At 34.5% G+C, this 18,806-nt stretch overlaps 1 protein-coding gene across 1 annotated transcript in view; it reads left to right on the top strand.

The window, feature by feature from the left end:
• The window catches only part of HACD4 (3-hydroxyacyl-CoA dehydratase 4), a 29,212-nt gene that overhangs the window by 5,725 nt on the left and 4,681 nt on the right, over window positions 1-18,806 (top strand). The window contains exons 4-5 of the mRNA XM_076008776.1: window positions 7,039-7,151; window positions 11,117-11,223. Coding sequence (XP_075864891.1) covers window positions 7,039-7,151; window positions 11,117-11,223 — 220 coding nt within the window. The remainder of the gene's footprint in view (window positions 1-7,038; window positions 7,152-11,116; window positions 11,224-18,806) is intronic.

Below are 18,806 nucleotides of genomic sequence, written 5' to 3'. Positions count from 1 at the left end.
ATGTAAATGTATACTTTAAATTTTATTTGAATGAAGGAGTAGCATAGATCCCTGTATTATAATTTGTTTAAAATATCATCAAAATTTAAAAGATGTAAATATCAGTATAATCCTCAGCAGCTTACTAAGAACACAGCATAGTAAGTTTATGGGATATTTTAAATTTTACTTAATAAAAGTAGAGAAATAGTATCCATTAGTTGAAATAGCAAACATAAAATGAAAATCAGGGCAATGGTGTGTGAACTGATAACATAGTAGTTAAACATATTTCCTTACAAAATAACAAGGGGTAGAGATGTGTCCCAGAAGAAGCACATTATTTGGGGGCAAGCTTTATTGGTGTTTGTGACTTATTGAACAGATGTGTTATACTTTGAAAACAACCAAATGCATATTTTGCCAGCATCCCATTATACTAATCTTAGAGAACAGAATAAACCCAGATTAAATGAAAGTTGCATTCTATCATGTGGAATTATTTCGCTTGGAATATGATCAAATTCATCTAAAAATCTAAGTCATGTTTTCTTTTTGTATACCTTTTTAAAAAGACTTTTCACTTTTTTTTTTTTTTTACAAAATTGGCTAATACTAGGTTCACGGTAAAACATATTCAAAATTAAGAGTAGTGTGTTATTTGAGTTATTGTCAACGTAAGGAATGTACCCAGTGAAAATAGCTAACTTTGTAAGAAAGAAAACTGAACACTTTGAATATACCTAGAAAATGTGCACAAAATATATGCTTTAAAAAATTATCTAGGCTGGCTTAATATAAATTACTATAAAACAGAAATCTAGTTTCTTGGAGTTCTAGAAATTCTTGAATGCATGTGTGATTTTAATCACTGCGAATTAAAATTCTTATGGCTTATAGAAATATGATTACTGTAATCAAATAACCAGATCTTGGTTTGGTAATTTAAAAAAATAATGGCAAGTATACATTAATACTTTTTATTCAAAGGTGAGTTTGCAAAGTCTACTGTTAATAGAGCTTAAATGATTTTTAAGTCATTAAGTCACTGGAGAGAGAAAATGTCAGGGTCACCACATTTGGGAAGACAATTAACATTCTCATTCTGGGCTGATTATTACCAATTTTTCTTGTGGTTGTTTTGTTTCCTGTTTTTATTTCTTTCACTTGAGATTTTTTATCTGCCCTTTATTTCTTTTATTCACTTATTGTCCTTTCCATAGTTCTCAGAATGGAAATGGTGTTGGAGAAAGCTTCAAAAACAAGCCATTGTGTCCAAAGTTTCATTTTCTCCTGCCTTCACTAAAGTTCTGCAGACAATTAGAATTCCCTCATTATGAGATGACTCTGAGGCTTCTGCTTTAAAGAAAGAAAACTCTCAGGTTGTGTAATCACTGTTGGTTTTCCTGTTTCCCCATTTTTAAATGAAGAAACTATAGTTAAGCGAGTGGCTGAGTGACTTCCACAGTAATCATAGTGGGCTGTATACAGTATCTTGAAAAATATATGGTGTCCAGCTGCTTTTAAGTAGGCCAAAAGAAACACATCCACACGATTGTGGTGTGATTTTTGAATACTACCTTCAAGAGATTGCTAAGCCACAACTGAAATATCTTTTTGGGAACTGGTCTTCCAAAATATTTAGATAAATAATTCCAACCAACAGTAGAAACTGATTAGCTAGTTATGAATTAGCATTACATAATAATAAGTAGTGGTGTGGGTAGATTTTTTTTTTTCCTACACTGCATTTCTGTTTTTTGTTCTTTTGTTTCCTGTGCATTTTTAAATGTTTCTCACGCACATCTCTATTTTGACACCTAGGGAAAAGCCATTATGAATATCTAAAATTACACACAATTGCTAAAGGAAAAAAACTCACTGACTTAAAAGACAATAACAGAAACACCTAGGGAAAAAGAACAAAATGATAACATATAGTTATTTATAAGTTTCCATTTTTATAAGTAATTACATGCCAGTTAAAACTATATAAGGAAATATAGTAAATTTTGATATTTTTAATTTTTAATTGAGAAAGTAAAAAAGGTCCAGAAGCAATAAGAAATGATAATATAAAAATTAACCATCTCTTTTCTCCAAATCCTTCCTCCCAAAGGACCTTGCATATTTTATTAGCTCAAAAAAATGTTGAAGGGGGAAATTGGTTGATTTCAGTTGATTTAATCATAACAACTTGACTTTTATTAAACAGAATACTACCAGCCCTGTAATATTGATTTTGAAAAGCTTTGTTTAGATTTTGCTTGTGCAGAAGCCTGAGAAAGAAATTTTTATTGATTTAGCTTTAGGATGTTTCAACTCAAGGAGAGAGGAAAATTGCCCCAAACTAACCTTTTGTATCATAATATTAGACTGATATCTATTCCTTATAGAGGAAACTCTCAAAATAATTTTTTATTTTGAGAAATGCTTTAAATGCAAAGATTTCATTTATAATTGAACTAACACATTGCCACACTAGAAAAAAATTTTTTTTCTTGAGGCCACAGTGTTTTATTATGAAAATAGAATAAAAACTTTGAAAACAAAACGATCCTTTCCAATTTAATGAAAAATTTTTTTATTGAGTTACATGCAACTTGAAAATAGTTTTCACAGCTCCCAAGGTGAAGAGACATGAGTTATTAGTACATATGTTTCATGAGGCCCTGGGCTCATAACTAGCGTGAGTTAAATACAACTCACATGGCAGTGAATGTGTTAAAATGGTTCAATTTCACATCCTTCCAACTGTATCATGATAAAAATTGCTGTCCGTGTGTTAATTTTACATTTTTTTACCCAATTTTTAAAATTTATAAATCAAAACACTAAGAATTATTACTCCCCACATTATTTTGCCTACAAAAATTCCATGTATGAGCCCAAATCACATAAATCATTTCTATATTTACCAATAACACCTCCTATTTCCGATAAGGGCAAGCAGAGATCTGCTTGCCAAAAATCATTCCAAAGATTTCACAGACTCTCAAGAGAACAAATCATTCCAAAGATTTCACAGACTCTCAAGAGAACAAATACCAAAGAATTCCCAAAGGAGAACATCTTAAACTCTTTTCGGAAAACAGGTTTTACCCTAATTTATTTTTTTTGAGCTGTGAAGTGCTTGTTTGCATTGCTCAAGTAGAGAATCTGACTTTCCATAATATCACAGATTTTTCCCTCCATGTTTGACTTGGAAACAGGCTTATATTGTTAGAGATAAAACTAAACCAAGATAGTGTTGAGCTGTAATATTCTCCAAATTTTGAAGCCTCCTGGGAATGAATTACATACTCAATTCACTCTGTAGATTTTTGTTTTTTGCATTTGATTCATGTAGTTCTTCAGCGTGATAAGCATAAAGCTACACTTATGGTGTAATTTTTTAGATGCTGAGATTCTTTGTTCACTGATAGTCTTTATTATCTATGTAGAAAAATGTTTTCCTGTAAATATACTAATCACTACCTTAAATTATATTTATAAATTTATTTTCTTAATAATGGTTTACATTTATTTAGGGCTTTCTATGTTCCAGACACTTTTCTAAGTTTTTTACATGTATTATTTAATCTTCACAACAACCTTGTCTTATATATAATAATTATATGGTAACAGATATTAGTTATTATCTCCAGTATAATTACTTAAGTAGATTACACATGGTTACATAGGGTTTTGAATGTTATTGCAAAAATTTAAGCTATGTGGTTCCTGAGTTCTTAACTATTATACTCCATTTGTTTACTGTTTATTTTTACCAAGTGTAATGTAAATACCAGGAAGGCAGGGACTTGTTCTTATTAACAGCTATTAATATATTCCCTGGGACCCAGAACAGTGCATTCAATATGTATCTACTGAATGATGAATAAACAACAACAACAAAATAGAATTTAAATGATTTTTGTCTTACAGAAGAAAGTATAAATAACTGGCAGTTTTTGAATATACGAAGATATTTTTCTGAAGTTCTCAAAAAAGTTCACAAGATTGAAATAATTTAGGTTATGATTTTAGTAAAATAGTAGTCTTTGAGGTTAAAACTAATTTTAAGATTTTAGAAATTGTCCCTATAGTTGATATATCATTTTACCCCTTCCATAGCTTCTAAATTTATATTTAGAACAACTTAGTTTCAGTCATTGTTTAACCTGGAGTTTAGGATTCCCAAATAGAACATAAAAATATGAAGTACTTTTATTTTGTAGTTACCATACTTTTGAGTAAACCACATTATCACCACATTTAATTTAGCCTAAATTATATAGGATTTTTATTATATAGGATTTAATCCTAAATTATATAGGATTATACCTTATATTCTACCTGTTTTAGTTACACTAAACATTACAAGGACATTTACTAATAGTCATATTTTCACAGTATTTGTTAAAAATGACAAATTGCTAAGTTCTTCTAAGTGTAAAGTTTCAAATAACTGATCGAACGATCATATTAAAGAAAATTGATAAGTTTAAAAAGTCTTTTCCTCAGATTGTTTTGGTGTTGATTTAGAAAATCAAGGAGGCTCTTGTTTTAAGGTTTAATTTTTAAAGAGAAGCTTTTTAAAAGAATAGACTATAACCTGGTTATTAGGCTCTGGAGTAACTCAGAGAGTAACAAGGTGAAAAAGTCTTAGTGTTTTAAGGATTTGGAATCAATTTGTTTAGATTTTGATTCCAGACCTGTAGGCAAGTCATTTTCACTTAGTAAAATTTCTTTTATAAAAGGCAGATAACAATAACAGCATCTACTTTGTAGGGTCATTATGGAGATTAAAGGAGATGGTATGTTTGGAACCTGGTGCAAAGTAACCAATAAATATTGGCTTTTATCAACTTAAGAACATTTCCACCTAAATTCTCCCATTGTATTGCCATTGAATAGTCAAGTTAGAGTTAAATAACCATTAGATGATTTGTTAACTAATTAGATTGACATTGTATATAGGGGAGTCTTCACACATATATATGTGTATTGTGGTTTGGTTTTTGAGGGCAGGTTGGTTGCTGGTTTCTATACAGCTGGGATTCCATCACTAACATGCCACATATCCTTAAGTGATGATTTTCAGCAGAGTGGGTTTCATTGTACAGTTCCAGTCTGTCTTTGCCTTTTAGATTTTCCCTTCTGTCCTCATCAGTTAAGGGGCAGCCTGACATCATGGATAGTTTATGGATAATTTACAACTCTGGAAACCAGGAGACTTAAGATATACATGTTTCTAGGACTGCTATTAGTTTGTACAAGTCACTTAACTTCTCTGGTTTCCAAGTTCCTTATTTATAAAAAGGTAGGGTTTGGTTAATATCAGAATGTTTTATCTAAAGGGACCCTAGAAATCATTTTACCAAGAGGTGTCTGTTTTTTCATTAGTCAGCCATGTAAGTAAATATCTGTGTTGTATGCATACATTCATGTGCATGTATCTCCTGAGATTTTTAGCAAAAACTAGAATGTTTGCTTAATTGCCAGGCACTGCTCAAATGTAAGATTAGGTAGTGCCTAAGTACTTGTTTGCTGCTAAGATCTCATATTTGAAGGCTGTCAGGTGTCATTACAACAAGATTTGATCATTCAGTAATTATAATTGCAGTTCAGTGGAATTCATTATATAAACATAATTAAATCAAGAATCTAGGGCATTATATTATAAAGAAAGGCTAACAAAAACAGCTATGTAGATAGCTTCCATAGATTGACTAAGGTTTGAATCATATCTGATTCCCCTTAGCCAAGCAAGGAACCTCTTGACTCACCATTGTAGTCATAAACACACTGATATAGCTTATACATGTGGATTTCTGATCATGTGGCCAACGATTGGCAAATCTTGGATTTCTCTGCATGAGGTGATTTTTCAGGACTAACAGTCTATGATTCTAAGTCATAGGTTATCCCAGTCTTTTCTCCTTGATCTGCTTTAAAAATAAAGGCAGTTATTGAAAAATATAAAGTAATCCCCTCTTTAATGCTCTTTCAATCTCAAGTATATTTTCTTTTGACCATTGAGAACAAAATATGTGCTATTAAAAAACAAAAAATGCAGAATGTACAAAATATATTAATATAAGAAGGCACTTTAAGTTGAGAAAAAGGAATGTATTTTTTCTTTTTGAGGCTAGTAATTGGAGCTAAGCCAAAATATGTGAATTTTCAATGATTTGTAAATGCTTACTGACTAGGAATATATATTCCAAGAATATGTTGAATTCTTTTCATTTTCCACTAGCTTATGAAAGTTAGAATTATATTACTCCCCAACCCCCACCCAAAAATGGTTTCTCTATGGGGTGAAATTGAAATTTCTCAGCCTGTCATTCAAAACCCTTCACAACCCAGCCCCAAACATGTTTTCAATTTCATCTCCTATTACTCTCTTCTAAGCACCCTCTACTCTATCCCTCCAGTGGTTCCTATTATTTCCCAAGGGACCCTACATTCTTACACCTCTACCTCTGTTCAGGTTCCTCCCTTTGCCAGGAGAACCTTTCTCACATCCAGTCTACCTGACAAACTCCTATTCATTTTTCAAGATCCAGATGACATGTTGCCTATCTTTGTAAATCTCACTGCATTCTTTCCCCAAGCAGAGAGTATCTTCCTCACCTGTGTCTCCATACATAGCACACACTGTGCTGGTTATTGCTGCATGTTCTCCCATCACTGCTACCCTCTCTGGGGCAAGGGCCATGTTTTCATTATAGCATCTAACACACAGTGGAAACTCAATAAGGGCTTGCCAAAGTGAGTAGAAATGTGTGCATGTGGCAAGAAAAAGGGAAATATCCTGATTTAGATCAGATATTGATATATATTATCTTTCCATTCATTATATAATATTATAATTTGGAAAGTACAGAAAAACAAAAAGGAAATGAAATTCACCCATAACCCACCTACCTCAGAAATAGTCTTTGTTAACAGTTTAGCATACATATTTCCAGCTAAAGCATACTTTTAAAAGATGTGATTTTTAAAATTAGAAGATTATCTACATGGCCTAACAGATGATCCTAATTTTTGACTTTGCTGTTTCTTTGTTAGCTCACAGAGAGAATAATCATCCTTTTTGTGGTAATCACCAGTCAAGAGGAAGTCCAAGAGAAATATGTGGTGTGTGTTTTATTCATCTTTTGGAATCTATTGGATATGGTTAGGTAAGAAGGAAAAATAATCTCTTAAAACAAGGCCAAATTTCTTTCTACATTGAAACTAGTAATAACTGCTTACATTGGTTATTCTGAATGAGAGAGAAAAACATATCCCTTTTCAAATTATTTTATCTGGATACGGAAATGTATTTTTAGTGCTTTCCTTAATGGGCATATCAAAGATAATGAAAACCTACCATGGTATTACAAGAGCAAATCAATGCATTCACTTTTCTAGATAAGGCTTGGCATACCACCAACTTGGAATAACCCTTACAGCTGTTTGCCAATGAAAGGCATTCCTTACGATTGCTGTAGTATATGTTCCTTTAATAAGCAAAGCAGGACTTTTATTATAACCTTGTCAGAATTTACAAAGTTGGTTTCTGTGAATTCAGGAATATTTTAAATATAGGACCATCTCTATGGAAAAAAAATGCACTTCCGTATCTATTTGTATACAATTCTATTAGAATCAGTAGAATTCCAATAGTAGGTTCAAATGACTAATGGAAGGGAACCATTGCTCTGGATAGTCTTCAGCATGCTTCTAATTCTAAAACTTTGCGAAGAGATGTGCCTGGTCTTCTCTCTACCAGTAGTGATGTGAAACAGTCCCCTTTGCTCAGTGAACCCTAAAACTCACTTTGGAGGGGTGTCCTACCTGGTAGTTTAGCTTTCACAAACGACAACTGGCCTCCCACTTGAAAGATCTGGATGTGACTAGGTAACAAAAAAGCCCTAGTTTTTAGCTGGGGTTATGTAAATTCTTTATTGTTGATAGCTTATCTGGATTAAAATATGTCTAATGGGTTGAATCCTAGATGAATTAGAATGAAATATTTTGTTGAATTAAAATGACTATAATTCTTTGTACATAAAAATTAGAAATTTCTCATTTTTTAACTGATAGTTTAATAGACTTAGGGCAAACTTCATGGACCTTTATAGCCCCTGACTATAAAATTCATGGGACATTGTTTTATTTGAGACTGTAGCTTTCCAATACACTGTTCTTAGGTGTACGTCTGGTTCTTTCAGTATTGACTTAGTCTCAAATAAGCTCAATAAACCAATTAGAGAACAAAATAACTTTTGCATTGAAAGTGTCATGGGAAGACTTTTGGACATAGAAGTAGATCTCCCTGGATGAACCCACCTCCACTACATACTTGCTAAATGATCTTAGGCAAATCACTTAACCTTTATTTTAGTAACAGCTTTATTGAGATATGACTTATGTGCCATAAAATTCATCCTTTAAAGTACAAAATTTGTGGGTTTTAATAAATTCAAAGAAATGTGAAACCAGCATCACTATCTAATCTAAGAACATTTTCATCACCCCCAAAAGAAACTCCATACTCATTAGTAGTCAATTCCCATTCCCTCCTTCCCCTAGTCCCTGGCAACCATGCATATATTGTCTATGTGGATTTGCCTATTCTGGAAATTTCATATAAATGGAATCATCAATATATGTGGCCTTTCGCGACAGGCTGCTTTTACTTAGCATCATGTTTTCAAGGTTCTTTTACGTTGTAGCATATATCAGTTCTTCATTGCTTTTTATAACTGAATACTATTATGTTGATATATAACTTTTTGTTTATCCACTCATCAGTTGATGGACATTTGAGTTGTTTCTACTTTTTGGACATGAAGAATATTGCTATGAACATCCATGTACAAGCTTTTGTGTGTATGTTTTCATTTCCCTTATGCCTAGGAGTGAAATTCCTGGGCACCTACACTTTTTGAAACTCTTCCCCTCTGTAAAGTGGAAAGGGGTAGGGGGGAGTTAGAATTGTCTTCCCAACCTACCCTAAAATGACTTTTTTCCAGTAAAAACCAGGGAACTTCCTCAAGCTGATAAAGGCATCTATGAAAAATCCGTAACTAACATGAATCTGATGGTGAAAGGCTAATGCTTTCCTCCTAAGATCAGTAACAAGACAAGAATGTCTACTCTTGCCATTTCTATTGTATTGGATGTTCTATTCCTGGCAATTAGGCAAAACAAATGAACAAAAACATATAAAAGCTATCCAGATTGAAAAGAAGTAAGTAAACCTATCTCTTTTGGCAGATGACATGATTTTTTTATACACAAAAAAATCAAGGAATCTACTTTAAAAATACTAGAACTAACAAGTTTAGCAAGGTTGTAGAATATGAGATCAATATATCAAAATTCTATCTCTCTACATTTGCAATGAACTATTCTACAATGAAATTAAAACAATTCTGTTTAGAGTAGCATCAAAAAGAATAAAGTACTTAGGAATAAATTTAATAAAAGATGCAACTTATACACTGAAAACTACAACACATTGTTGAAAAAAATTAAAGATCTACATGAATGGAAAGACATCCCACATGGGTTGAAGAGTTAATATTGTTAAGATGACAATACTCCCCAAATTGATCTGTAGGTTCAATGTAATCCCTGTTAGAATCCCAGCTGATTTTTTTGCAGAACTTGAGAAGCTGATCCTAAAACTCAAAAGGAAACTCAAGGAACCCAGAACAACAAAAACAATCTTGAAAAAGAGGAACATAGTTGAAGGACTCACTCTTCCCAATTTCAAAACTTACTATAAAGCAATACTAATCAAGAGTGTCATACTGGCATAAGGATAAAGCATGGAATAGAATTGATAGTCCAGAGACAAACTCGCACATTTTTTGTCAGTTAATTTTCAACAAGAATGCCAAGACCATTCAATGGGGGAAAAGAATAGCCTTTTCATCAAATGATACTGGCACAACTGGATATCCACATGCAAAAGAATGAAGTTGGATCCTTAACTTTACATGTAAGAGCTAAAACTAGTAAAATTAGAAGAAAATATAGGGGTAAATTTTTGATGGCTTTGGATTTATCCATGGATGCTTATGTATGACACCAAAAACACAACAAAAGAAGAAATAAGTTGGACTTCATCAAAAGTGACTTTTAACCATGAAAAGATGCTTACCCACTCTTTAGTAAGAGAAAAATGCAATACCATTTTTCACTTAGATTGGTAAAGATCAAAAAGTTTGATAAAAGCATATACACATAGATATGCATATATGCAAAAACATTTCTGAAAGAATACTTAAGAGAGTAACATCAGTCATTTATCTCTGAGTAGAATTTAAGTCCTGGAATGAGAAAAAGATTTACTTTTCTCCATTCATGTTTTCAAGCCTTTTTAGGTGTTTTTGCTTTGCCATATATATATGTATTGCCTATACCAGTGGTTCTCAGAGTGTGGCCAGCTACCAGTGGCATTGGCATCACCTGGAGCTTGTTAGTAATACAAATTCTCAGGCTGTACCCGAGACCCACTGACTCAGAAACTCAGTAATGTGTGCTTTAACAAGCCATATGGGAGATTCTGATATATGCTCAAGCCTAAGGGTCCCTGGCCTATTTAAAGGAATAAAAAAAGATATAGATCGTTTCTTATATCACAATGGTAGGTGATGGTAGATAAAGCTACCTACTGTACTCCAAACTCTTCCCAAGGTCATTTCTTTAATTGATCATATAAGATGGCACAGCTACAGAAGCAGAGGAATAGCAAATACAAATTTGGAAGTTACATTTTTATTTGTAAATTCCTTCCTGAGATATTTACAAGTATATGTCTGTCTTAAAAACCTAGCTGTCCTGCTGCATAAAATGGGCTTGGCTTTTTAATGAAATCCAAGTCATCAATCAAGGAAACTTGTAAGTATAATTTCTTGGGTGTGGGGAAGAGTTACATCCTTGCTCTGTTCAGCTCTATAATTATCCATGATATACCCATGAGACAAGCTAGACTGACATGGTCCCCTTCCCCCCATTTTTTACCTCTTGTTGAAATTATAGGAAGTATGTAATTGCACACTTTCCAATTTTATCTGTATATAATGTTTCTTCTATTATTTCCCAGACATCAGCAGCAAATGATGTTTAAGAACTTCTGGTCTCTTTTCAGGTACACTTATAACATGTTATCAGTCATAGGAATATCCTATGCTATCTTGACGTGGCTCAGTCAAACACTATGGATGCTGATTTATCCTCTGTGTGTTCTTGCTGAAGGTAAGAAAAGAGCAGCTTGCTGTATTGCTTACTGGCAAAAGCCATCTAGGTATAATGGTTCACTAATTTTTGATGATTGAATTACTATTTTTGCTAGTGCTTAGCTCAATGTATGTTTCCTGGCATATTTTCCTTGATGCAAAGAACCAAAGTTGGGGGGAGAAGTAGACAAAATATTGGATGAGAAATGAGGACATTTGAGTTTTTCATTAACTCACAGAATGAGTTTTGGGAACTCATTTAACCTCCCAGAGTTTGTTTACTCACCAAAAAGGAGTTTAACATTTAGAGATTCTATGATTTTTTTTGTCACTTTTAATGCATAGAAATTCAGTTCCTTAAACTATCCTTTCCACTTACCATCTTCCATGTGTCCTGCCCTGTTTTGGCAACTAGTTAAATCTACCTTGAGATTAATCATTGTTTTCTGAGGGAAGCATTCCCTGATTTCCTCAGCTAAGTTAATTCCCCCTAGTACAGTGTCATGAATCTCTTTTATAGGGTCTATCTTAGTTCTAATTAGATACTTGTATGATTCTTTAACTAACGTGCCTTTTCATGACTCGACTTTCAGCTCCACAGGGATTTGGGGATGTTTGTGTCTACTTCTTTGCTCTCTTCCTTTCTCCTATGCACCAGTATCCATGCTCAACAACACTGAATTATCGAATACAATATAAAGTAGGCTAACTACATAGCCTAAATATAAACCTAAAATTTAAAACCAAATAATTAAAATCATCAATTTGCAAAGAGCTTGAGGATATTTGGGGAATGTATGCTTCCTTCTGCAATGGATTTGGCAGGCTGGTAGGGAGTTTTCTGAAGGACATGATTAAAGTTTTCGAAAACTGAAGGCATAAAATAATTAAGAAAGCATGTTAAGGTAACTAAGGGAAAACATAAGGAAACAGATTTAACATAAAATGATGGTGACACTGGCAATGAGCATAAAGGATAATAAAACCAAAATGTAAAATAAACCCACATGTTTTCTATCTACTGATGACCATAGCAAAAGAGCTTAAGTTATAGTACATCATAGTAGATAGAATTCTTAAATTCCTTTTCAAAAGAATTATTAAATTTTGAAATAAACTATGCCAAAAGAGTCTAGAGAAAAATCTTCTTGAAAACCATAAAAAAATCTGATTGCCCATTCTTTAAGAATGAAATCCTTCCCTCATTGAAACATTTATTGAGTGTAGTCCTTTGTTATATCAAATGAAAGAACTTTAAAGACTTATCTAAAGGAAATGGGAGATCTTGGTCAAAGAATACAAAGTTTAAGTTAGGAGAAATCAGTTTTTGAGATCTATTGCACAGCAGGGTGACTGTAGTTAATGTATGTTTCAAAATAGCTAAGAGTAACTTTCAACTGTTTTATCGTAAAAACTGATAAGTGAGGTGATATGTTAATTCATTTGATATAATCATTCCACATTCTATGCATGAACCAAAACAGCATATTGTACCCCATCAATACATACAATTATGATTTGTCAATTAAAAATTATATTAATAAAAAATTTTAAAGATTAAAAGGATATTTAAAGGAATAAGGTACAAATATGGAATAAGGTACTAATTCCTTCCTAAAAATAAGGGATGAATAAATAAATAGGAAATTTTTGCATTCTTATTATTACATAACTCTAAGCCTTCTTCTTTTTAGGAAAGCCATGTTCTTTTGGTTGTCATACAACTCACATTCTATTATTCCTGCAAGCATATGGACCAAAAAAAAAAAAGTCTAGAAGCATATATGATAAAATGTCAATGGTGATTAATTCTGGGTGGTGGAATATGAGTGACTACCATTTTATCTTTATATATTTCTATTTCAGACGTCCCAAAATATAAAAATGTGCAGTTAAATAAACCTTAAGTTTTCATAACTCTAATTTAAATAACTTTTATGAAGTTAATATTATAACTTTTAATTTTGATAACTAAGATTTCCCATCTGATAAATGTAAAACAAAAACAAAGTTCATGTAACTAACAAAATCAACTAATTATACTGAAAAATGCTAGAAACTTGGGGGCAGCTCATGTTAATCTCAGAGGGTATGTTTGGTGTCACCTGCAGATCCAGCACTGAGGCTGCTCATATTCCTGCTCTGTGTCTGTTTTCACAGTTGTAGACTCCTGCCTTGTCTTCCATCTTTCCCTTTTTATTTTTGTCTTTGAAAAAAAATGTTTATACCAATTGACTGTATAGAAATATGGAACTTAGTATATTCTTTTCATATATCTACCACCAGTTTCATCAACTCTTAGCATATTCCCATAATTGTTTCAGATTTTTTTAAATTTCAAAATATTAAGAAGGTACAAATGTTTTTGTTACATGGATAGCTTTTATAATGCTTATGTCAGGGCGATTAGTATGTCCATCACCTGAATAGTGTTCATTGTATCTGTTAGGTAGCTTTCCTCCCCTCTATTCTTCCCCTGCTCCTTCTTTATTTCCAGTGACCTTTTACACCACTCTGTGCCTATGTGTGCCCCATGATTACTACCAAATTATTAGAGAGTACATGCGGTATGTGTTTTTCTGTTCTTGAGATACTTTACTTTGTTGCAACAAAAAACATTATTTCATTCAATTTTATGGCTGAGTAGTACTCCATGGCATACATATACCACATTTTGTTAATCCACTCATGAATTGATGGGCACTTGGGTTGATTCCAAATCCTTGCTATTGTGAATTGTGCTGCAGGAAACATTCAAGTGCAGGTGTCTTCTTGATATTATGACTTATTTTCCTTTGGGTAGATACACAGTAGTGGAATTACTATACAAATGGCAAGTCTACTTTCAGTTCTTTGAGGATTCCCCATAATGTTTTCCGTAGAGGTTGTACTAATTTGCAGTCTCACCAATAGTGTATACGTGTCTCTTTCTCTTTGCATCCCTACCGGCATCTATTTCTTTCGGACTTTTTAATAATAGCTATTCTGACATGGGTAAGGTGATATCTCATTGTGGTTTTAATTTGCATTTCCCTGATGATTAGTGATGTTGAGAATTTTTTCATGTTTCTTGGTCACTTGTCTATGTTCTTTTGAAAGTTTCTGTTCATGTCTTTTGTGTACTTTTTAATGGGGTGGTTTGTCTTTTTCTTACTTGAGTTCTTTGTGGGGTCTGAATAATAGCCCTTTATCGAATATATAGATTGCAAATATTTTTCTCCCATTCTGTAGGTTTTCTCTTTGCTCTGGTAATGTGATGCCTCCACAGTTGTTCTTTTTGCTTAAGATGGCTATGGCTATTCAGGTTCTTTTTTGGTTCCAAATGAAGCATGGAATTATTTTTTCTAGATCTATGAGATGTGATGTTAGTATTTTGATGTGGATTGCATTGAATTTGTAAATCACTTTGGGCAGTATGAACATTTGAACAATGTTGATTTTACCAATCAACGAGTATGGTATGTTTTTCCATTTGTTTGTATCATCTGCAATTTCTTTGATCAGTGTTTTGTAGTTCTCCTTGTAGAAAGAACTATGTTCTCTCCTCCTTGGTTAAGTATATTCCTAAGAATTTTATTTTGAGTCTTTGATTTGACTCTCTGCTTGACTGTTAATGATATAAAGAAATGCTAATTTGTGTACATTGATTTTGTAACCTGAGACTTTGCTGAATTTATCAATTCCAGGAGTCTATTGGTGGAGTCTTTGGGATTTTCTAGATACAAGATCATATCATCAGCAAAAAGCAATAGTTCGACCTCCTCTTTCCAAATTTGGATACCCTTTATTTCTCTTTCTTGTTTGATTGCTCTGGCTAGAACTTCCAGTGCTACATTGCCTAAAAGTGGTGACAGTGAGCAACCTTGTCTTAATCCATTTCTTTGGGGGAATGTTGTCAACTTTTCCCCATTCAGTAGGGGATGTTGGCTGTGGTTTTGTCATATGGGTTTTATAATTTTGAGGTATATTCCCTCTATGCCTAATTTGTTGAGAGTTTTTATCATGAAAGGGTGCTGGATTTTGTCAAATGCTTTTTCTGCATCTATTGAGATGATCATATGGTCTTTGTTGTTTATGTGGTGAATCGCATTATTGATTTACATATGTTGAACCATCCTTTCATCCCTGGGATGAAGCCCCATTTGGTCATGGTGAATTATTTTTTTTTTTTTGATGTGCTTCTGATGTTGGTTTGATAGTATTTTATTGAGGATTTGTACATCTATATTCATAAGGGATATTGGTCTGTAGTTCCTTTTTTTTTGTTGTGTCCTTTCCTGACTTTAGTATCAAGGTGATAGTGGCTTCATAGAATAAAGTGGGGAGGATTCCCTCCTTCTCAATGTTATAGAATAATTTCTGAAGTATGGATACAAGGTATTCTTTGTAGGTCTGGTAGAAATATGCTGTGAATCAATCTGGTCCAGAGCTTTTGTTGTCGTTGGGAGATTTTTTTTTTTATTATTACTGCTTCAATCTAGTTGCTCATTATTGGTCTGTTCAGAAGTTCTGTTTCTTCCTGATTGGGTCTTGGTAGGTTGTGTGTTTCCAGGAATTTGTCCATTTCCTCTGTTTTCTAGTTTATATGCATAGAGATTTTCATAATATTCATGATGTTTTGTCTTTCTGTGTTATCAGTTGTAATATCTCCTTTTTTATTTGATTGAGCTTATTTGGATCCTTTCTCTTCTATTCCTGCTTAATCTAGCAAGAGGTCTATCAATTTTGTTTATCTTTTCTAAGCCAATTTTTTTTTTTATCCTTGTTTTCCATTTTGTTTAGTTCTGTTCTGACCTTTGTTATTTATTCTGCTTTTGGGATTAGTTTTCTTCTCCTTTTCTAGTTCCTTGAGATATGTCATTAGATTGTTAATTTGTGACCCTCTGTCTTTTTGATGTAGGCATTCAAGGCTATGAATTTTCCCCTGAGGACTGCTTTTCTGAATCTCATGTCCTCTTTGTCATTCAGTTCAAGGAATCTTTTGATTTCCATCTTAATTCCATTATTGACCCAATAATCATTTACCAGCATGTTGTTTAATTTCCATGACTTTGTGTGGATTTGAGAGTTTCTGTTGGAATTGAGTTCTAATTTTATTCCACTGTGGTATGATTTCTATGAATTTGTTGAGACATGTTTTGTGGCCTAAGATATGAATTTGGAGAATGTCCCATGTGCTGATGAAATGAATGTATATTCCATAGTTTGGGGGTAGAATGCTCTGTAAATGTCTATTAGGTCCATTTGTTCTAGAGTTCCATTTAAGTCCAGTGTTTACTTTCTGCTTCAGTGATCTATCCAACAATGTCAGTGGGGTGTGAAGTCCCTGGCAATTATGATGCTACCATTTAAGTCTGCTTAGACCTAGTAGAATTTGCTTTATGAATCTGGGAACTCTGGTGTTATGTGCATATATATTTAGACTGTTATGTCTTATGGAATTGTTCCTTTTACCATCATATAATGATCATCTTTTTCTTTCTTTATCATTGTTGATTTAAAGTCAATTTTATCTGCTATGATAATGGCTACACTTGCTCTCATTTGGTTTCCACTGGTGTGGAATATTTTCTTCCATCCTTTCACCTTTAGTCTGTATGAGTCCTTGTGGGATGGATGTGTTTCCTGGAGACAACAGATATTTAAGTTAAGATGTGTTTTCTCATCCATTCAGCCAGCCTGTGTATTTTGAGTGGGACATTCAGACTGTTAATGTTGAGTGATAGAATTGATAGGTGGGATGCTGTTCTTTTCATCTTGTTGGGTATACCTTATTGCTTTGTTTTCTCCCTTTTGCTATTATTTTATATGATCTGTGTGCTTTAGCTTTTGGGTGATTTTACACTGGTGGGTATCTATTGTGCTGATCCATGTATAATGCAGTTCTGAGTATTTCCTGAAGGGCAGGTCTGGTCATGATAAATTCCCTCAGGGATTGCTTGTCTGGAAAAGTCTTTATTTCGCCTTCATATATGAAACTTAGTTTTGTAGGATACAAAATTCCAGGTTGGCAGATCTGTTTAAGAAGACTGAAGATGGGATCCCAATCCTTCTTGGCTCATAAAGTCTCTACTGATAAGTCTGCAGTTTGCCTGATGGGTTTTCCTTTATAAGTTACTTGATGTTTTTGCCTCAAAACTCATAGGAGTTCCTCCTTAGTCATCAGACTGGCCAAAGTCAACACAATCTGTCTTGGTGATTGCCTCTTTGCAATGAATCTCCCAGGTGTTTGCCTGGCTTCTTGTATCTGCATGTCTAAATCTCTAGCACACCCAGGGAAGTCTGCCTCAATTATTCCCTCAAATAAGTTTTCCAAACCTTGTGATTTTTCTTCTTCACCCTCAGGGATGCCTATGATTCTATTTATCCATTTTACATAATCCCGTATTTCTTGTAGACTTCGTTCATTCCTTCCAATTCTTTGTTCATTTTTGACTGAGTGGGTTAATTCAAAAGAGTTGTCTTCAAGCTCTGAAATTTCTTCTGCTTGGTCTAGTCTATTCTTCATGCTTTCTACTATGTTTTGTATTATCTCCACCACAACAGAGGTGGGTAGAGAAGTGAGACTGGGCAGGGCTGGGTCTGGTGAACATACCTTCAGGCTCCACAAAGGCAGGCACAAGAGCTGTCTCAGCAAGGGCCAAGAGTCAGCTCCCAGACCACTGGGGAAAGCCACCAGGGAAAGGGTGAAGTGGTCCCACCATGCCAGAAAGTCTGCTCATGAGGGAGGGGTCGTCTGGCCCTTGGGAGTGGGTTTTGCTCTTTTCTCTCCTCTCCTGCCCCAAGGTCTCCTTCCAGCATCTGGCCACAGGCAGGAGCTCAAACTAGCTGAGCTTACCAGCCAGTGGCATTGCGGACTGGGAGCTTCCCTGTCCAAGATTCCTCCCTGGACCTTAAGCAGAGCTTCCTGCGGGGGGAGTGGTACTCTGCAAGTGTGCTGTGGCTCAGACCCACAGTACACTCTCAGTTCTGACCATGTGAGCTCCCTTGCCTCTCAAGATTAGGTTACAAAGCTCCCCTCTGTGCCCCCAAGCAACACAATCGTAGTCCTGGGGGTAGGGAATTTAGCCTGCAGGCCTGTCTCCTGGTCCCTGGATTTCAATCCCTGACCATGCAAGGGAGAAGCATTCTGGACTCGAGTTGCCCATATAATGCTCACATAGGTTTGATGTCCATCTGCTTCAGGGTGTGCCCTGCTCTGCTGGAACAGCCAGGCAGGCAGCACCAAGGAGGGCTGGTGGGCAGGTAGCTCACAGTCTAAGCACCCCTTGTTCTGTTGCAGGTCTTTAAGAGGAAAGTTGTAAACCTTTCTGTGGGAGCCTCAATGTAGTAGACATGGCAACAAAGGGGAAGCAGCTGTTCCTGAGAATCTCAGCTCAATTGTCCTTTGGGACACCCTTGCTACTCAGCAGTAGTGGGTGGGAGAGGGGAGGGAAAGGAAAAGAGTCTGAATAGAGGAAACCTGGTGCTCTGGGATCACACAGTTTCCCCAGGACCCACTGGTCCTTGTGACCACTGCAATCTGGGCTGGAGTTGGAAAATGTGTGGGAACAAGTGGCACAAAAACTGAAGAGCTAAAGCTCCCTGGAGAGGACAAAGGCA

The sequence above is a fragment of the Microcebus murinus genome, chromosome 12 (assembly GCF_040939455.1).
Source record: "Microcebus murinus isolate Inina chromosome 12, M.murinus_Inina_mat1.0, whole genome shotgun sequence".
NCBI classification, from domain to species: domain Eukaryota; kingdom Metazoa; phylum Chordata; class Mammalia; order Primates; family Cheirogaleidae; genus Microcebus; species Microcebus murinus.
The sequence above is the reverse complement of the archived record's forward strand: the minus strand, read 5'-3'. Positions and strand labels throughout refer to the sequence as shown.